Source organism: Apis mellifera, linkage group LG14 (assembly GCF_003254395.2).
Source record: "Apis mellifera strain DH4 linkage group LG14, Amel_HAv3.1, whole genome shotgun sequence".
Lineage (NCBI taxonomy): Eukaryota > Metazoa > Arthropoda > Insecta > Hymenoptera > Apidae > Apis > Apis mellifera.
In genome coordinates this window covers 815,375-838,341 of record NC_037651.1, presented here as the reverse complement: position 1 = coordinate 838,341, position 22,967 = coordinate 815,375, and the positions used below count along the sequence as shown (strand labels likewise).

At 21.1% G+C, this 22,967-nt stretch overlaps 1 protein-coding gene across 2 annotated transcripts in view; it reads left to right on the top strand.

The window, feature by feature from the left end:
- LOC725840 (lachesin-like) overlaps positions 1 to 22,967 on the top strand; it is a 179,032-nt gene that overhangs the window by 91,277 nt on the left and 64,788 nt on the right. The window contains exon 3 of one of the 2 annotated variants that reach the window (XM_026445142.1): positions 11,140 to 11,166. The exons of the other annotated variant lie outside the window; for it this stretch is intronic. Within the exon in view, the coding sequence (XP_026300927.1) occupies positions 11,140 to 11,166 (27 nt within the window). The remainder of the gene's footprint in view (positions 1 to 11,139; positions 11,167 to 22,967) is intronic. 2 annotated transcript variants of the gene reach the window in all.

Below are 22,967 nucleotides of genomic sequence, written 5' to 3'. Positions count from 1 at the left end.
TCAATAAATGTACAATATTTATTATATAATGTAATGATTATGTATTCACAATCAATTAAATATAAAGTTAAAATTGTACGTAAGCAAATATGTTTTCACATTTGACTTAATAAAAATATTCACAAAATAAACCATTATGATACGATTGGTTGCACAGATAATATTGCATACGTTTCTCTGGTTTTTTGTTTTTTCGCAATATATGTAATGATGTAAATTACAATGATTGTTTGTTCTTTACGAATTAATTTAATATTTAATACTATTTACTAAAATAATAATTATCGTTTTGCCGGGAAAAAATCTATTTCAATCAATTTAATTTTGAAAACATTGTTTGAATTTTAATTGAAATTTATTAATGAATTTTTTTAAAATTTAATTAATACTTTTATTGATCTATTATAGCAAATACATTTTTTGATAAGTGAATATATTTATTATAAATACAAAATATTTTTATTGTATAAATATATATATATATATATTTTATTGATATTTTCATTAAAAATTTATTTAAATATATACATTGTTTAAGTATTTATATTTGTACTTATAAAAATTTATAATAACATATAAAAACAGGATGATGATTATTTAAAAGAAAGATAGTAAAACTAATGATAAGCATGAAAATGTTTTAAAGAATTTTCAAATTGATTATTTCAAAATCACATTGATAATTTTAAAATTATTTAGAAATAATTTATTTTTAAAATACTATAAATAATTCCATTAAATAAAATATTTCATACAAAGAATTAATAAATTTAATTTGCATTAAATGATTTATTTAATTTTACGAATTAAATTATTTGTTACTATTATTTTTTAATTAATGGACGGAAATAATTAGTTTTTTAATATTCAACATCAAATATATATTTTTTTGTTAATAAACACAATTACATTTATTACGATTATTATTATATTTATTAATATATATTGTTATTTCAAAAATAAGTTTTCCATTAAAAAATATACATTTTCTTTGGCTTGAATTTAGTTGATCAAGTAAAGAACATAATTTCAATTGAAATATATCATTTATATCATATATATCATCGAATAATAAATAGCATTATTTGAAATAATTATTTCTAAATTATTGAAATGTGAAATAAACTAAAGCAACCACTATCCGTGCAAAATTTCGATAAATAAAAAAAAATTTCGGATTCATATATGTTTATATGATTTTTTCATTTTGAAAAAATTAAAATATTTTATCAAAATTTGACTATTTATTTCTGAATTGAATTCTATAATTTAATTAAAACTTCTCGAACAAATAATAAAATTATAATTTAAATTATAATAAACTATAATAAGGTATAATAATCAAACTATAAATAATGACAAAAGAAATTTATTAAGAATTATATAAATATAATAAAAAAATATTCTCAAGTGAATAAATATCAGCACCTGCCATTTTATCAAATGAAACAAAGTTTTCAAAATAATAAAAATGGATAGTCGCGAATTTGTTTCGCACCCGTTTATAAAATATTCACGCTGAAGGCACACTGAATTTCATAAACCTATGTTTTTGCCTCCTATATCGATGCATTTTGCTATCGATATTTACATTTGTGCGACCGAATGCACTTAGCATGCACGTAAATGTGACAGAGTTGACTTGAAATCGAACTCACGCTCGTGTCTCCTCTCATTCGCTTTGAATTGATATCTCGTTACGATAGATAGAGGAAGCAAATAAAATACCAAAACAAAAAACAAAAAAAAACGAAAAAAGAAAATCGAAGAGAGATGAACGAAATTAAAACGAAAAAAAAAAGGAAGAAATATGACGTGAAATACGCGAGAAAAATTAAAATGAAATAAACGAAATAAATCATGGAATTATGTGAGAATGTGAAATCGGGAAGGCGGAAACAATTTCTAAAGTTGTGACAGATAAAGGAGAGAAATGTAAGATTGTGAGGAAAAAATATGAAAAAGGTAAAAAAGAAACGAGATGAAGTGGATCGGAAAAGAATAAAAGAGTAGGTGGACAAGCACGACAAGAAAGTAGAAAATCGATTCATTAGGAGGACGGAACTTTTGGCCGAAGATATTAAAGAAACTAAGATATAGAAAAGTAGGAAAAAGTTCCGAAACGGGGTAGAGAAAAAGATATGAAGAGAAACCGAGAAATTATCCAAGAACTGGAACAGTTAAAGTTAAAGAAATATTAAAGTATAAGTTACAAAATAAGATAATCAAATATTCGAAATTAATTTAGTAAATGTCATACAAGTCATACAAGGAATACAATACAAATATAAATAAAGAAATGAATTTTTTTAAATTTTTCATGAATTTGGTCAATAATTGATCACAAGTTTAAAAAAAATATATTTAATTTAAATCATTTTTTTACATAAAATTTATTAAATTTAAATTAAAAAATTAATTATCGATATTATTTATTAATTACATTTGATAATTAATTTCGAATTAATAGAAAAATTAGCAGAAAATCGATTTTGTAATAAGGAAAGTCATTTTCTGCTATTAATTTAATATTTCTGGTTTTTTATTTAATTTTGTAAATATTAAGAAAAATTGTTATTCAAATATTATAATAATATATAATAATATAATAATATAATAATATAATAATATAATTTACTCTTATGGAAATATTTTTAAAAATTCGCGAATTTCATACTTGAAATTCATTTAAAGTCTGTTATATTCTTAAATAACGTGTGCAGCTTCGTGGAATATTTTGCTACGCTTCTTTGCTCACCTACTATCAGTATAAGAATTCAAAGCGTTCGCATTGCTTTGCGAAAATATTTAACTTAAAATTCTAAAGTTAATTTTGCTCTATGTGTTTAACAGGTACGTGTACACATGGTGCGGTTTTTTCATCTTTTCTTGACTATTATATTTCCATTTATTATTTTGTGCAATTATATCAATGAATAAATGAAATTCGATAATATGAATAATATGAAATTCAATAATAATCAATATGAATATTATTTATGCAAATGAAATTTTATATTTTAATATGCCTGATTACTTAAACGTTAGTTATGTTCTTATTAAGCTATCGTTGAACGTCATTTCATTATATAAATGTCTTTATTATAAATAAATATTATAAATATATAATTGAAAATATATTTTTATCTTTAATACAAAGTAAATAAAGAAATTAATCCATTAAGTAATTATTGTGATTACAAAATTGTGCTTGTTATTATTTAAGATGTTTATAAAAATAAAAATTTGAATAAAAATCTCTTATTTCAATAACCTTTAAATATTTTTTAATCAATGTCATTAATTATTTAAATTTAAATTTTTATCAATTAAATTATTGAAACACAATTTTTTGTTTCCTATAAACTATATAACTTTTTTTTATCACTTTTTCTTATTAAGTCTCACAAACATAATTTTTCACAAAATCTTTTTGTTAAATCATATTTAAATCATAAATATCACTTTAAAATTTTAAATAATAAAATAAAATAATTTGTTATACATATATATATAAAGAACAATGACAATTATTAAAATATATTGAAATTAATTATTAACAATCAATCTTTCATAAATAAATATAATTAATTTTTTTTATTTTATATTTTTGACTATCATGAAATATTGAATATTCAATAATTGAATATTCAATTTCGTAACATATATATAATGCATAGCTTTCATCATTCAATACATTTCAAGTTATCAAATTCTTTTTATCTGCATAATTTTTATATTCGTTGAACGAGAATGCTGAATTCTCGTTCAACGAATACAAAAATTTCCTAAAAAAAAAAAAAAAAAAAGGAAATCATTCCACTCATTCTTTTATTTTTTATCAAGATACGCTTTTTCGACTGCGTTTATTTCAAGAAGTTAAAAAATTAAAGTCTAGTGACGCGAACGAGTTTCCATGTAGCGAAAGGAGCCGGCTGTAAAATGCTCTCGAACTAATTTCGGACAGCTGTACACGGTAGTGAAATGAAATCTCGTTTAATTTAATTCTATGGAAATAATTTCATGCCAGTTTCGCGATATTGTACCACGATACCTGATTCTTCTGCAATTAATTACTTACGCTTCGAAATATTACCAATTAATCAACGTTTTATGTATCTACTTAAGATTCTATGTGTCTTTATGATATTTCATATTTATGTTCTTTGCATAAAAATAGAATAACATATTTAAATAATATTAAATAATATTAAATAATATTAAATTTAATTATATTTTTCTCTATATTTAAAAAAATATAGAGAGAAATATAAATATGAGTATAAATTGTATGAAATAGAATAGAAATATGAGAAACCAAAGACTTTTGACTTATATATAGTATTGTATATAGTATATATAGTATTTAATAATGATTTCAAATATGATAACTAAAATATTCTTTGATAGTAACTGTTATCAATAATTATCTCTTTTTTGTTTAAGAAATGTTTTAACGACTATAATAAAAAATTTCGACATGCGCTTAAAATAAAAATTATTTTAATTTATTTTGTGATTTTCAAATAAGCAGAATCATAATAATTGTAATTTTAATAAATATTTAATAATTATAATTTAATAAAAATTCTTTAATAAAAAAATTTAAAATATTCGTGTTTTATGATATAATAATCAAAAGTGAAATAATAAATTGATAGATATATAAAATATGTAAAAATTTTAAAGATGAATTAATGCTGTTATTGACTTATCGTGATTGTGCGGATCGAAAAAACAGAATTTATTTGTTGTAAAATGAAATAAATTATTTCATTGTATTTATATATATATATATATATATATATATATATATATATATATATATATATATATATATATATATCTATTATGCTTATACATTAATGAAACCCTTCTATTATTAACATAATTTCCAACTATATTTCCACTATTTAAAAAAAAATCTTATATTATTGTCCAAATTTTTATTAATCTGATTTCGCCTTTATTTAAAAAAAGTAAAAAAATAAAAAGTTCTGTAAATATATAACATTTATATTCATGATACATTGATATGAACATATTCCATATGAAAATCTTCAAAAAATTTCACTTATTTATTAGCATTCTAAAGTTTTATATAAAAAAATGAAATCTTATATTTATAGATATCTCATATTTATACCCTTTTCTCCATATTATTGAAGAAAATTAATGGAAAGATAATTAATAAATTTGAAATTATTATACTTATATTATACTTAGAATAGAAACTTAATTCTGCATTTAATGCAATGCATATTCGTTCTATATCCAGAACTCTTCGTTTCTTTCATAGCAAAAGATACCTAGATTACGGGACAAATAACTCACGCGAAATCCTTCCACGGTTTAATTAAAGTCATATCTTCTGCAAAAACACCAAGGTTTTTTCCATGCAAGAGCCAAATTTTTGACTGAAAAGGCAAAGAAAAGGATAAAAATAAAAAGACTATCTTTAATTCTTTCAATGCATATTAAACGTGAATGAAAAATTATTTCATTTATTATTATTATTATTTTTTATTATCTTTTCGTGACAATCTTTTGTTTAATTTAATCATAAATTATTTAATCTTAAAAAATTAAAAAAAAATATTTAAGTATATAATCATGATAAATTATATTCTTTCTCAAAGAAATCTTATCTTAATTCAATTTCTAAACTAAAATTTTACATCTTAATCTAAATTTAAAAATTTTTAAATTTTAACCTAATTTTCTAAATCTTTAAATCTTATTTTAAAATTTTTAAATAATTTTTTTAAATTTGTATAATAGCCTATTTAACTCTAATATATTTTTTATATTTTTTCCTATAACAAAATGAATTATATTTACCTATATTCTATATACATATATTCTATATACATATATTTTTATTAATGTTACACATTTTTAATAATGTTATTGTAATTATTTAATATTTGAATTAATTTATATTGAAATTTCTTCTATATACAAGACATATGTTAATACGTTTTTTATTTATTTTATAAATTTAAATATGTAAATATACATTTATAAATCATTCTGATAATCTAATAATATGATAATAATTATTAAGATTTTAAACTACATATGGTAATAACATAATGAAGATTTTTTTGAATTATTTATTTTAATTTATAATATTTTTCAATAATCATTCGTTTTTATTAAAATTCTGTTATGCAATTTATATTATTACTATTTTTATAATGAAAACTCGCGTACACTTTGTCAAACAGAAATTTATATTTATTTTTCAATGTTTAAGATTAGAAAAGATAAAGAATTTTATAAATAATTTAAAATATTAAAATTTTTAATAATTTTATAAATAATTTTAAATATTATAATTTATTATTTTTTATAATATTTAATTTTCAGAATATTGTATTTCTGATTATGATATTAAATATCTATATGATGATAAAAATATTCTATTATGATAAAAATATTCTATAGTTTTTCGACAAGTACTTTCTTAAAAAATTCTCAGAATCTATTAACGGATTCAAAATTATATAATCTCACTTAAAAGTTCATCTTCAAATCTTCTCTACTATTTCTTTTCCTATTAAAAAGTAATTTATATTTCTTTAAGTTAAATTTTTGACTTTCTTTAAAACACTTTTTTAATTTATAATTTCAACTTTTTATGATATATTCCATTATTTTTGGTTAAAGGAAACACATATATCGGACATGAAAAATTAAAAAGAATAAGATTTATTAAATTAAGATTAAATTGTTAATCTTAATTATTAAATTCAAATTATCTTGGAATTTTTTCAAAAAAATTATAAAATTCGTAATTTCTGTATTTTCAATACTTTAGTTAACATAATATATTTCTAGAGTGAAAGAAAAGATTGATAATTTCCTTTTCTCTTCTCTTTACTTGTCTATGATTTCTCTAGAAATTTTCTATATCGAATAATCAAATAGATATCCTACATCACTGTCATATATTCTCTACATATTTTCTCTACTCAAATAAAAATTTTATAATAATGTTAGCGTGAATCTCTTTGAATTCACTTAATCATGTATATCACTTAACCGAGAAAGGCATAGAAAGCAATGAAAACTGCAGACTGGCGCGATACCGCATTCCATTCCCTTTTATTATCCCGATATTGCATATCACAGATTTACGTTTCGCTCCATAACATATTCTTTTAATATTGTTTACGATTCGTTGCAGCGTGATCTAGTTTTCAATTGAAGATAATAACAGTCGAGGGAGAAATTTTTACTACGCCTCGTATTTTTCAGAGAAGCGAGAATAAAAAAAAAAGGTGAAGGAAAAAATTTGAAAGAAAAAAATAGAAATAAAGAAAATAATCAACAAAATAGTTTTTATTCCGATTCAGAGATAATATTATATTCTATAATTCATAGACAGACAGAGAGAGAGAGAGAGAGAGAGAGAACAATGAATATATAGGTGATAAATGGATTAATAATGTCGAATAAAAAATATTTATTAAAAATAAGAATTATCTTTTTTTATGTCCTATAAGACGTTGAATGATTCGTGAAAATATATGAATATTATTTTATAGATTCATTTAATTCTAAAATTATAAAATTCTGAAGTTAATATATATATTATACTAATACATATAACTATAAGTTGATCGATACTAAACTTTTTTCTATAGAATAATAATTATATATAAAGCAATTTTTTGTCAACAAGAATAATGATAAAACTTTGAACATCTTACGATTAAAAATATTAGTCTATTAATATTTTTTTATCATAATCATTACGAAAATCATTTATAAAATATTTCGAAAACAAAAAATGAAATTTTGATTATTAAAAGAATTTCGTTCACATGATATTTCGATGAAAAAGATATATAAAATGATTGACATTATATTATAGGATGTTGATATAATTGATATAAGAATATCTTTTGATTCTAAAGATTAAAAGAAAAATATTGATTGAGACTTATTTATTAAATTATAAACAATTTAAGTTACTTTAAGTTTATAGAATGAGACATATCTATTTGTCTTTATGAACATTTCAAAAACGTTTTATGACTTATACATATTTGTATAATTTGTATAATTTATTATATTCTATATATCCGCAATCATTTATAAATATTTTATTAATATTCATAAATGTTTTTAAAAAGAAAATTTAAATTCAAAAGTTTTGTGAACCGTTGTATATGTTTAAAACAAGAATATACATATATTAATATATTCTTATATTTCATGCAATTAATATTTTTAAATAATGTTTTATTTAAATTAAAATATAAATTCGATAAAAATAAATCTTTATGCGTTTGTAAAGAGGAATAATGCCTCGGTTGCCGCCATAAATCGCTCATATTCACGGATTTATCAATATATAATGCAACAGACAACTATCTTTCACAGCATCCAAACTTTTCACGAACAGCTTATTATCGAACTTTCCTAGGTAGCTTATTACCTATATTAAATATCGTAAAATTCTCAACTTCCGCGGAATGTTCGCGTCAGCGTTAGATTAGCATCTTGGATGAAACGTGCACACTTCCTGTTTCGTAATAAGACATTTTATTCATGGCGCGACAAAAGTTTAATGTATTACGTGTTTTCTTTTTAACAAAAGAAACTTTTTTTATAAATGTTCTCACGAATTTTCTTTATTTTATAATTGTTTCATTGTTTATCTCACTTGATGGAAATAATTATATTATTATGTGAAAAAATAAAGTATCATATATCCAATATTTCTATGTTTAATAGTAGAATATAATACAATAAAATTATAAATTCTATCAATATTTCATATTTTGTTTCACGATTCCAAAAGATTTGAAAATGTTTTTGAAAATATTTTTGGCAAATTAATTATTATATAATATAATTATATTAATATATTAATTATATAAATATATTAATATAATTATTAAATTGTTATGCTTATATAAATCGAAATTTTTATGAATACAATTATGAATACAGAAATTAAATTTAAATGAAGATCTATTAATATTATTATTTTTTAAATATCAATCTTAACTTTGAAATATTTTGTGTTTTTTTATATATTAATTACTTATAAATTAATAAATAAATTTTTGTAAACAATTTAGATTTGTTTTGTTTTCTCTATCTTATTTCTAAAATTAAGTAATTATTCAAAGATTTTGAATAAAATCTTAGAAATTTGGAAACAAATTTTGCAAATACAATAATTGCTTAATAATAAATTTTTTATTCATTTTGTATTTCTAATTATTATAAAGACATAGTGTATATATTATAAAATATAAGTGAAATAATAATATTAAACTATAATTTAGATAATAGGAGTTCAGCAAAATTCAGATAATAATCAAAATAAATACTATATATTTATAATATATACTATATAAATTTCATTCATGTAAATAAACTGCAATTATAATTTCTATTATAATTTTCTTTAAATATTTAACCAGTTCTATAATATATTTATTATTATAATTTATTACAAAAAATCAATTAATATTTTTTCCTTAATTTCTCGAGAAAATTTTATAAAATATTAAAATTTTAATTATTTTAATTAAAATATATAAATTTTAATTAAAATATATAAAATTTTATAAAATATAATTACGAATTCGAAATATGATTATGTTCTACATAAATTTATGTGAAATCAAAATAATGCATTATAAATAATTTAAAAAGCGTAGAGATCGTACAGATTATATTAAGGAACAAAAGGATTTGTTTTAATATTTCGTCGTTCTGATATTTCGATATCGATATTCGATAGAAATACGAAATTGATAAATCAGCCCGATGAAGCATTCGAACACTTCTGGTATCTCAAATTGAGCGCAAAACTTTCATTCTTCTTTAAATTTCATTTTAGTCAAATTGTATTTAATATTATAGTTGGTTCTCCTTTAACAAATGTCAAAAAAAAATAAATTATTTATCAAAAAGAATTTATTTTTAAATAGCAAAAAAATATGAATTGTAAAAAGTATTGGGTTGGCAACTAAGTAATTGCGGATTTTTTTTAGAAAATCAAAGACAATTTTTTTATGGAACTAAATAACTTTATTCTGTAATATGTTGCCCATTTTGATCAATGACCTTTTGCCATCTTTCAGGCAGCATCATAATCCTACGTTCATAAAACTTCTGGTTTTTATTAGCAAAAAACTGAATCAGGTACGATTTGATATCATCATCATTATTGAAATTTTTACCATTCAAGGAGTTTTGTAAAGATCGAAACAAAAAGTAATTAGATGGTACAAGGTCAGGACTATATGGTGGATGTGGCAAAACATCCCAACCAAGCTCCAATTTTTGCCGAGTGACTAAAGATGTGTGTGGCCTTGCATTGACATGATGGAATACAACACCTTTTCGATTTGTCAATTCGGGCCGCTTTTCTTCAACTGCATTGTTTAATTTCGTTAGTTGTTCAATGTAGACAACAGAATTGATCGTTCGGTTGGGTGGTAAGAGTTCAAAATAGACAATTCCTTTGTAATCCCACCAAACTGATAACAACCTTCTTTTGATGAATACCAGTTTTTGATGTTGTTTGAGCTGGTTTACATGGCCTGCTCCATCTTTTCCGCTTGATATTGTAAACAACCCATTTTTCATCGTCAGTTATCAGTCGTTTTAAAAATGGATCATTTTCATTACGCAAATCGCAGCTGTTAATGCGTTGCGTTAAATGCTTTTCTTTTAGTTCGTAAGGAACCTATGTATCGAACGCCAAACGAAAACTACGCAACCGATCAAAAAATTTTTTTTACTGATTGACAGCTGAATTGCCAACTATCAAATAACAAAATGTGTTTTACATTTGGACTACGCCAGCAAAATTCAACTGGAGCCATCTATGAATGATATCCGCAATTACTTAGTTGCCAACCCAATATTTCGAATCGAACATTTTATTCAATATTTTCAAATATTTCATTAAATCTACTTTTAATATTTATATACAGAGATTCTTATTTCTTCTACTTATTTAAGATCGCTATATATCAGTGTTTTCCAATGTTTTTTTGAAGTATGATCTTCTTTTATAATAATTATTTGCACTTTTTTGCCTTTTTTTATAATTACATAAAAATTTTTTAACAGGGAAAAATAAATATAATATTTTATTTTTAGGGGTGAATCACATACATCACATACAAGGTCCGGTAAGAATATATATTTTGAAATATTAATCGTAATAAAGTGGTAGCAAATATAAAATGTTTATATGTATATGATTAATTTTTCAATGCTTGTTACAATCTATTACAATATAATTTATTGTATTCATACAAAGATATGTTACAACAAATAAATGTTAAAAATTTTCATTAAAATTAAATATATAATTATCATATATTGTTAATTGGAATAAATAAAAATTATTATAGCTTTGAATGTCGCTATTTATAAAAAATATTATATACATATATTCGAGAATTCAATTTTTTCATTCCAATAAGAATATACTATATATTATAAGTATATTAGACTGTCTTATAAGTTTTTTTCGCACTACCTTAGAAATGACTTAACTGGTTATTTATTTTTATATGATATATAGAGAAAAAAGAGAATCATTTTTAAAAAGATTTGTCACTAGAGATGTTTTTAATAATAGACTTTCAACTGTTGCGAAATTGGACTTCATCTGAAGAAAGTTCTTTTGCCTATTTAATGGAATTAGTCTATGATGTAGTCTATGAGCTTTTTTTCAAAGTAAAACCATCAATTCTGCAAAATATTGCAATCAGTTTGATAAATTTGAAAGACGTCATAGCAGAAAAACGGTCAAAATTGGCAAACCGACGAGACCATCACGATAATGCAAAACCGCATGTTGCATTAACTATAAAGATTATTACAGTTTGATTGAGACATTGTATTTTCTGTACTCCCCAGATCTTGCTCTATCCGACTACTAATTCCTGTTATTAAAAAATTTTCTCCATGATAAACGATTCTAATCCGTAAGCAAAATAAAAACGCATCACGAGGAATATTTTGCAAATAAACTCCAATAATTTTAGAAAAAAGAAATAATGAGGCTTCCTGAGAAATGAAAAAAGATGATAGAGTAAAACGGTTCATATAATACAATAAATCAATCTTAAACGACAAATATCGTCTATTTATTTCGTATCAAAAAAAACTTATAGGACACCCTAATATATAAAAAAATATATAGATGATTAAATTTTTTATAGAAATGTGAAATGTCTTTCAAATTTCTTCTCTAAAATAAATTTTTTTTCTTATCTTTCTTATATCTTTTATATTTTTTTCATATTTCCTAAATCTAAGTTTCGAATCAATCTAATAAAAAAATAAAATATTTTATAAAATACATTTATCCCATAAAATAATTGTTTTGAATATAACACAATAACGATTTATCTCATAACAACCCAATAAATTTAATTTATTGATTTGACCTAATTTTAACAACATTGTTCTAGTTTTTTTTTAAGTTTTATTGAAAAATATTTAATCGGAAAAACATATTTTTATTTACTTGGTCTTGAATTATACTTTAAGTATTTCACTATTGTAAGTTATCTTTTAGGATTTATAACTCTAGCTAATTAAATTTCATTGTTGGCATTTTATATTTTAACGCAATTTTATCATTCTAATCATTTTTTCACTTAAGATATCAACAATTTTCCTAAAATTTACAATACAAAATATTTAAAATTATGTAAGAACATATACAACATAGAATACATCGAATATGTACAATTTCCTCTTATTTCTTAAAAATAAAGAAGATATTATTTTAAGTTTAAAACAAACAAGATTAAAACAATCTTGTTTTGTGACGAAATAAAGCTTCAAAAAAAAAAAATCAATATTTTCAAGATTCATAGAAACTATTACTAGATAATTTCAATTTTTCTCAATTTTTCTCGAATTATAAATATTTTTTTATCCATTTTATTTGCAAAGTATAAATAATTCTACGTATATACGTATGAAAATGACTTGCATCATCATAGATGAAATGCAAAAGAAAAAAAAATTCAGACTATTTTTATCCAGCTTCTCGAAAAGGAAAAACGGTGAAGAAGAAATGTAAGATCGCTACTCGAGAATTAATGCCAACCTTAAATTACAATAATACGAAACTCTTTTCCCGTTCGAGACTCAATACAGAATTTTATTCCTATTCTTTGCCGAGTGAACGTTTATTTCCCGCTTTTATTTCCACGTAATGCCGCCACCATCAATTTACTTTTACCCCCAGCCACTCACCACTCCGCTTGTCCCACGGCGATTGTCACTTCTACTTATAATACTTTCCGATCCTATTACCTCTGTTATGAGACAAATAGGTCAAGCTTGCCTTCTCCAAAGATCCCACGGCTCGACTTCAGGCTTATCTTTGGAACCGGAATTCCTCCTTTCTATCCTTTTGTCGCGCAGTTTACCTCGATGCCTCCTTCTCCTCTTCAACTAAAAAGTGTCGTACCTCTTATTTCATTATCCCGCCTCTTAACTTCCCCTTTCTTCTCCTTCTTTTCACTATCTCCGTTGTTGTCGTTTGACTCGTTTGTTTCCTTCCTACCTGTGCACTTTTGACGTGGCGCGGAAAAGAGGTTTAAAAGTCTGAAGGAGGAGAGGTTGGACAACATCGAGCTAATTATTGTAATTTCATGCCTTTGGGATACGATCTCCCACCGGCCGGCTCTAATTGGACTTGCGCTCCGACTTGTCGACAGCAGCTTTTGAGCGAGAATTTTACGCGACAGCGCAACTCAAGATTTATTCCACCATTTTTTTTTTCTTTTTTTCATTTCAAAAATGCGAATCTGATAATTGTCGGGAAAATGAAGTGACGTTTCTTTTACCGCATATCTCACTTAAGTGTAGCAGAATTTTTTCTTTTTCAATCGTGAAGACGCGAAAAAATATTTTATATGTAATTTGAATAATATTAAATGATTATATGTTTTTTTTAAATATTACATACTTTTTGAATTATTGCATTGCGCAGTTCATGAAAAAATATATTTAGATATTTATTAAATATTTATTATAATATGATCTTTAAGTGATCTTAAATTCTAAATAAATTAAAATTAATATTTGAGAAAACTTTTTAAAAACAATTGAAAAAAAACAAAAATATTAATTAATATTATTCAATACATATTTTCAAAATATATTCAAAATATATATAAAATACTTTTTATGCGCTTTCACAATTAAGAAAGATATTTAGAGAATCATATTTAAACACTCTATACTCTTCGTTTGTGAAAAAAAATCGAAAAATGTCATATATATATCAATAGAATGACTTATAAATTTTGTGAGATAATAATGTTGAATGATAAAGAAAAAGGAGAGAGTGATTTAATTTTGTGTAATTAAAGATACATGATTAAATAATGTGAAAATGGTTAAACTTTAAAGAATGTGATAAAACAAATATTATATTCAATAAAAAAAAAATTGAAGATATATTACAATATAATTTAGTTTATTATATTCTTTTATTATATATGAAATTTTTACTTGAAATAAATTATTTTGTAATATGCAACTATCTAAAAAAGACGTTTTAACAATCAATTTAATTTGGCTGTTATTACTTTCTTTTAAAATATCTAATATATAAATTAATATCAAAAGATTCACTTAAGATGCTGAAGAATGATTTTTTTAATTTAAAATTAAAATTTTTTAATCTGTGAAAATATATTGTGAAAATATATATATTATAAAGTAAAAATATCTAAAATAGCCTAATGAAAATTGAATCGTTGTCAATTGAAAGATAATCCATATTTCTATATTTAATTGATCTTGCAATAAAATGAAATTATTACATTTTATAGAGAATAGATAGAAATTCAAGGAACATAAGATGTGTAAAAATTAGAAATTATTGGGAAATTTTTGAAAAAGTTATCTCTAGCATCTCAGTTTTTTTCTCAAAAAAAATTGATTAGTTTATTTATAAAAATATATATTTTATTTCAATATATAAAAATTTGCAAAATACATGATATATTATATTAAATATATGATATAAGATTATATTTATTTATTATATTATATTTTTTTTATATTATATTAGAATAAATCTCTATTTAAATTCATTTTTTTAGATATGTTTCATAAAAATTTGATTTTATGAATAATTGAATTTTTATTATTTAAATTATCAAGCATAACTTTATTTATATGAATAGTATAATCAGAAATATATGAAATATATAAAATATATGAAATATATTATATATCTACAATACAAATTAAAAAAATTGATTCATCAAGCATTTAATTCATTTACAGTTATTATTATATATGTAAAATAGAAATTCTAAATTCATAATATTTGATATACTATTATATATTTTAAAGAAAATTTTTCATAAAATTCTTTTGTATATATGAATGTTAATTTCTATTAATTGAATGAAAAATCATAGCCAGTAGAGGAATTAGATGAAATCCTATTATATAAATAATTTGGTTACGTGAACGTGCTCATCTCTCGACAAATTCATATAAATGGAGTTCCGTACCAATGATAGTTGAAACTGCTCTCGATCCTGAATATCATCAGAAGATTTAGTTAATACTAGGGAAATTCTCGTAAATAGTCTAACGCAACCTTGTTATCAAATGCATTTCTCATAGTGAAATCGACACAATGTCGATATAGAACCAACGACCGAGGATTCTGATATATCTCATGATATTTATTAACTCGAGCACGAAAAATCAAATCAAGAAACACAATTTTATAAAATAAAGATTGATTAAATTGCAAAAGCAAAAAATACAAACAATAGAATGATAGTAAAAATGATATGAAGACAACAAGAATTAAAAATGAAATTTTTATATAATTTTAGTATAATTTTGTTATGTTCCAGATGTATGCAATACATATAATCGCTAGAAATATATTAACTGAAAAATTTTTTTTTATTTAATAATACGTTGAATGTCATTTGGTATAATGTTGGATTGTCAGCATTTTGTGTCACTTAGAACAGTCTAACAATATTATATATAATTATATATAATATTAAATTATTTTTACACATACCTTTATTTATGCTATATATATATGCTATGTATGTAGCTATGGAAATGTTCTTATAATTTTGTATTAAGATATTTACAAAAATATATTTCTTTTAAGAATATAAAAATAGTTTATTTCATATTTTTAAAATATTTTATTTCAGAAGACGTTCAGATTTTCAGATATTGGATAAACAATTTCTTGAATTTCGCAAATTATATGTTATTTACAGGAAATATCACACAGAAATTGTAGATAAATCATTTTAGGAATATCTATATAAAGAGAAACAAAATATTATTAAGAAAAATGTTTGAATTTTATTTAAGTTAAATTATTTAAATATATTTTTAATCAGATTTTAGAATAAATTATATATGCACAGAATTTTTAAACTTACTTTTATTGAACATAAAATACAATTATCACGGTCCAATAAATTTTTGAAAGTTTACAACTTTAATTCAGAAAAGTTTACAAGTAAAAAGTTCACTAGAAAAGTTAAGTTCTCTTCTTCTTTTCTAATTTTCGTTTGTATGAAATTAAAATTTTAATATTTTTTTTTCCAATATTTTTCTAATTAAGTAGGAAAGTAATAAATTTTAATGTTTATATGTAATGTTATTAATGATTATATTAGAAATATATCATTATTAAGCATTTTCTCTCATTTGTGAGCAATTATACTTATTTCAAACATGCTAGGCAACTTGAATCTTTTATTTTTTAAAATATTGAATAAATTAAATAAAACAAGTTTAGTATCGTTAAGTAAAATATTTAAAATTTTTTCAATAAAAATAAAAATTCATTTTAGAAAAAATTTAATAATGGAATTTATCCACAATTCTAATTCATATTGTCTACGGAGAATTAAAAATTTTTGTACTCTAATTCGTACAATTTTTAATATATCTGAGTATTGTTTCATATATGAATCATTTCGTGTGAATTTAATTACATTATTAATAATACAATTATATATATATATTAATATATTCATATTTTAATTATAATCTACATTTTTCCAGATTATATAAGAATAATTTAAAATATGATGATTAATGCATAATTAATTTGTGAAAAAATGTTATTTAAACTTTTTTCAGAAATCTCCAGTTAATCGATATTCTCATATTTTTGAAATGTATATTAAATTTGTATTTCCTAGCAGTTAAAAAAAAAATTAAATATTTACAAATATTACATATGTTATAAATAATACATCATATTATTATTAATTATGTATTATTATTATGTATTATAATTATTAATAATAGATTTAAGATTACAAATACTCACATATATTATATGTTAATTATACATGAAAATAAAATAAGAATAATTTAATTGAATTAAAGATATAATTTTAATTGTTTAAAGAAAAGAAAAATAGTTGAAAAAATTACAATTTATAATTATAATAAAATGAGGATTTCTGTTGAAGAAATTGATTAACGAGATTTAATTATACAATTGAATATTACTAATGAATGATAATAAATATATAATATATACATAATAAAATATTTATAATGAAATAATTATAATGTGAAATATTATAATGTGAAATTTTGTTATAATTAATTATTTTTTCAAACATAATTTTTTATAATTAATTGAAATAATAAGGATGAATAAATTGACTTCTAATAATTTTTTCCAATTATTTAGTTATGAAACAAAAAAAATCATACTTTCTAAAACATTGTTGTTACATATTTAATAAAAATATGTAATTTCGTTTCAAGTATTAAAATATAAAATAACAATAAAAGAAAAAAATAAATAAATAATTAAAATAACGAGTTTGAGAAATTAAGACTAATGTATAAAATGCATAAAACAGTGAAAAGTACAACGTTTAACGAGCTTGCAACGCAGGTTTTTAAATGTGAATAGAATGGAATAAAACACGGGAATTAAATAAAGGCAAGTTGGAACAAGAGAATTTTATTAAAATGAAGCGAAAATATGTAAATGTATTTGGCAAAATAATTTAATTCAAAATAAATCTGCAATAAACAGTTGATTTAATTTAGTCTGTGCAATATTTGTACTTTGAAACAATTGCAACTTATTTGCTACAAAAAGAAGAAAACTGTTTAATAAAAAGAAGATCAAGCAAGGAATCTGATTGTCGTGGTTTTATATCGGATGTTTCTTGTTTCTTCTTTTGGATGAAAACGATCGTGAACGAAACTCGATTTATTTCTTAGACATTGACAAAAAAAGTATCATTATTGATTGATAACAGAAAAGCAAATAAAACGATATTATTATAGTAAAACGATATTATTTTTAAACTTTCATATTATAATATTTCTAGTGAAAAAAAATAATATTTATTTACAAATTACAGTATCAGATTAGCAAAAATAGTTTCTGTCACTTGAAAATTTAATTTAAAAATTAATTTCTGTCATTTTAATTTTCTTTATTTTTATTTACTTATTATTTATTAATCTTGGTAAAAATTTTCGCTAAACATAATACAAAATTCATTAAATATATTATAATTTTTTTTAAATGTTGTGATATAAATATAAATCAAAGAAATATAAATAAGAAAAAATGAATAAAGAAAAATATTAAATCTACATGATAAAAAATAATTCCAAAATAGATTAAATTTATATGTCATCTTATAAAAAAAAATATAAATAAAAATATAAAATGATAATTATAAAGAAATATTTAACTGAGAGAAATTTCAAAAAAAAAAAATATTATTATTATGAAAAAAAATATATATAAAAAAAAATAATTATTTTTAAAATATTTCGTATTTAATATGTATTATATTATATTATATGTACATATATTATTTTATATTATATATGTATTCTATTTTAAGTTTTTATATCAACTTGTTTTTACCTTATATATATCTTAACATTAAATATATTGTATTATTCAATATTATTGCATATTATATATGCAATTAATGTTTTGCTTTTTTTTACTTTACTTTATTTTATATCATATTGATAATTAACATTTGCAAAAATTTGATTTACAAAAAATTGTTGTAGCAATTGGTCAAAAACTTTTCATTAAATAGAAATATATTCTGTTATCAAATATTGATAAATACTTTTCTAAAAAATGTAACAATAATTCTAACAATATTTATAAATAATTAAGTTTATAATAATTTAAGCATTTTTAAATATTTTTATAAACAAGATTAGCCTTTTTTGGAATTGTTCGAATAAAAAGAACAAAAGCATCGAATCTTTCTGTACCAATTAAAGCATTCAATAATTTACTTTTACAACTTCTAAAACTTCGATGGTTGCTTGGAATGCTATAAACGATGACAATTATTCGAAATAACGATAGTTCTTTTCTCAAAATACGTTTATCTCCAAACAAATTTAAGAAACAACAAAACTTCTTTTAACAATTGAAGTTAATAATTAAAAAAATAAGAAAATTTCATTCAGAAAAATAAATATTAAACTGAAGAAATAAATAATATTAAAAAATTTTAATTATTTTTTTAAAAATAATGAATAAATGAAAAATTGCAAATTTCATTTTTTATTAAATGTAAATTTAATAAATTTTTTATTAAATATAAATTAATTAAAAACAAATTCAAACAATTTTTCAATATTCAATGTTCAATTTAAATTGTTATTAAATTAATTATGATAATAAATTATATTTATTGTGAAATGAACTAAATTGAAATAAATTAAATTTAATTATTATTGTTTTTATTTTTTTATATTGTTTTTATTATTGTATTTATTGTTTTTCATTATATTTATATTTTATTTAGAATATACTTTAAAATTTATACCATAGATATGAAGAAAAATTTGATGAAAAATTTAAAACGTATTTATAAATACATATCAACATTAAGAATAGTGATTCTTGTATAACATAAAAATGTTTTATTAAATCAAATATTTCATTTACTAATCTAATAACTTTGTGTTGATGAATTTTGCAATCAATACTGAAAAATGGTTAGAAAATTAATAAAAGAATATTGACACTTTATCAAAAATTTTAATATTGATTAAAATCATAATAAAATCAGAATGCTTTTAAATTCTGTTGTCCCAAATTAAATTTTATTATAAGAATAAAAATAGAAAATAAAATTTTTTTAATATTAATTATAATATCTTATAATTTACTGCAATTTACAACTTCTAAAAATCTTCGATAAATGTTTAGAATACTATAAACAATAATAATTATTTGAAATAATGATGATTTCAAAATAAATTAATAGAATCTATTAAAGAAAGAAACTATAATAAAATATTTTTTAAAAAAAGCTTTTATAAGTCATTATTTTTCAATTATAATATGATTTTTATAATTTTCTAACAAATTTTTTCCAAAATTTATAATTTTAAATAAATAAATTTTCTTTTCACATTCGATTTATCCTCAAAGCGGAATACAAGAAACCTGATAAGATAATATATAAAAACGATAATATTCCAATAACTGTCTTTCAGTTTTATCTTAATATTTTAATTACGTGATACAAGTATCGCGTAATTATTAGTACTATTATTATTATATGTAATTTATACATGTAATAATGTAATTAATATATTTATACATGTAATTAATATACTTAAATATATTATACTTAAGTATATTAAATTAATTGATATATATTATCAAATTATTTAAATTAATATTTAAATTAGTTAATTTAAATATATTGTCGCGGGATTTATAAACAGACTTATTCTGAAAAATACCTCATAGAAATTCTTTTATTATTCTTTATTATTATTTCTTTATTATTATCGCTCGCAGACCTCTACAAATTAAACCTAAATAAAGGATGATGTTATTTGATAAGACTATCGTTTCTAAGAGTTTAGTCGACACTTATTGTATAATTTTTCCCCTTTTTCTGACTGAAGCAGAGCTTGATCCCAAAGGTGAGATATTCCAAACACGATTTATATTCAACAACAATCAACATCATTCCAGTTTCAGGAATTTTCCTCTAACTCGGAGATGTCGGGAATTGGGCACTAATCGCGATAATTAATTATTATATATATTGCCATCCAGAAACTGAGATCTTTCCAATTGAACTAGGAAGGGATTTTTTTAAGTTTCACTGATGAAGAAAATTTCACTACAAGCATGTGTAGTCTCACCACCGGATATAATAATTAGTTTGTAAACACATCATGATTACGAATATCGTTACTAGTAAAGAGAGCGACTCATTGTGAACACATTGTAGTCTGACCGCCTGATACGACAATAGATAGTTTCTTTGTTTTAACTACGCTGTTAGACATGATCATCTGCTATATTCTGAGAAAGACATTCTCTTATAGACACGCAGTGTACGCGTCTATAAGTATATGCGAGTGTAATTGCACTAATACAGTTCACTCATCTTTAAGAAATACATTAATAGTCACGAACAATAACTTTTTTACACACAGATATATATTTCAGTCGAAAAAATATTCGATACATATATATGCACTTAACATCCACCAATTCTACTTATTTTTACAATATTTTTATTTATTTTTTTATTATTATTATAATACGACTATTGCGGACATGAACAATATATATATATATTCGTAAGATACATGTAGAGAATCAATTTTAAAGGTTAAAATAAACATAAAAATTGGTATATTGGTATAGAATTTCGATTGAAACTTATTTATTAAATTATAGATTAGTTTGTATTTAATGAAGTAAAAAAATAAAAGGATATAGTGGAAGTAAAAGAATATATCTTATTATACATATATTTAAATAATTAAATATTAAATAATTTTATATTCTACATTTTGCTTCATATAACTTAAACTTCATTTCAAAGATTCTCTAAAAATGTCTTATAAAAATATTAATACTCTGTAAATTCTTTAGGCGAATAGTATAATATGATATTTAAAAAATTTTTTTTTATAGCAAATGTGTATATATCACGAGAAATATGATACTTTCAGTTTTAATGTTTTCGAAGTTTTAACTTTGGGTATTATAATTTTAGTTGTTCAAAGTTATTTTATGTTTTCATTTTCCAATTTGAATAAATTATAAGTGATGATATTATTCTATTTATACCAAATTCAAGTTCTAATAGTTTTTCATGAAAAAATAAATTTAAAATATAGAATAATGATTTTTCATTTTCGAAGCTTTAGAAAAAAATGAACTTTTAAAATTCTTCAAGCATGCACTTATTACGCTTTTTTTTTATTAAAGGATTTGTATATGCTGAAAGTCATAAAAATGAAAAAAAATTCATAGAGATATTTAATCAAGATAAAAAATTCATCTATCGTGATTCGATAAATAACAATTTGTTTATGATAAAATAGACACTATTTTCAACAATTTCTTTATTAATGTATGTTATAGTTCATTATAATTAATGTTAATTAACATAAAGTGCAATCGGTTTGCCAAAAATTTTCAAAATTTATTTTTTCAAAAATGAAATCTCAAATGAAGAATCATTCTAATTTTAATTTATTTTTTTAAAAAAAATCATGTACGGTTTTATTATTCTTTTTGAAATATATTAATTGTTAAAATTTTGTAATTCATATATCAAACAATTGATAATTAATGATCACATATTGTCATGTCACTAATGCATACTTGTAAACAGAATTAATATTACATTATCATACATTATTTTTTTTACAAATAACATGAAAACTGAAGTCGATTATCTAAAAATTATTCCTTATATTTCAAAATTATTAAAATCATTGAGAAAAGAGCTAATCTACACTGATTTCTAATAAATAATCGTTTCCGATATCCGTTATTTGAAACAGTTATATATTCTCGAAAGCGAAATGCGAGGAACAAAAATATAAAACATACATCCACATAATTAGAAAATTTATGGGTGAAGACTCCAGTTGATGGTTAGGGCTAA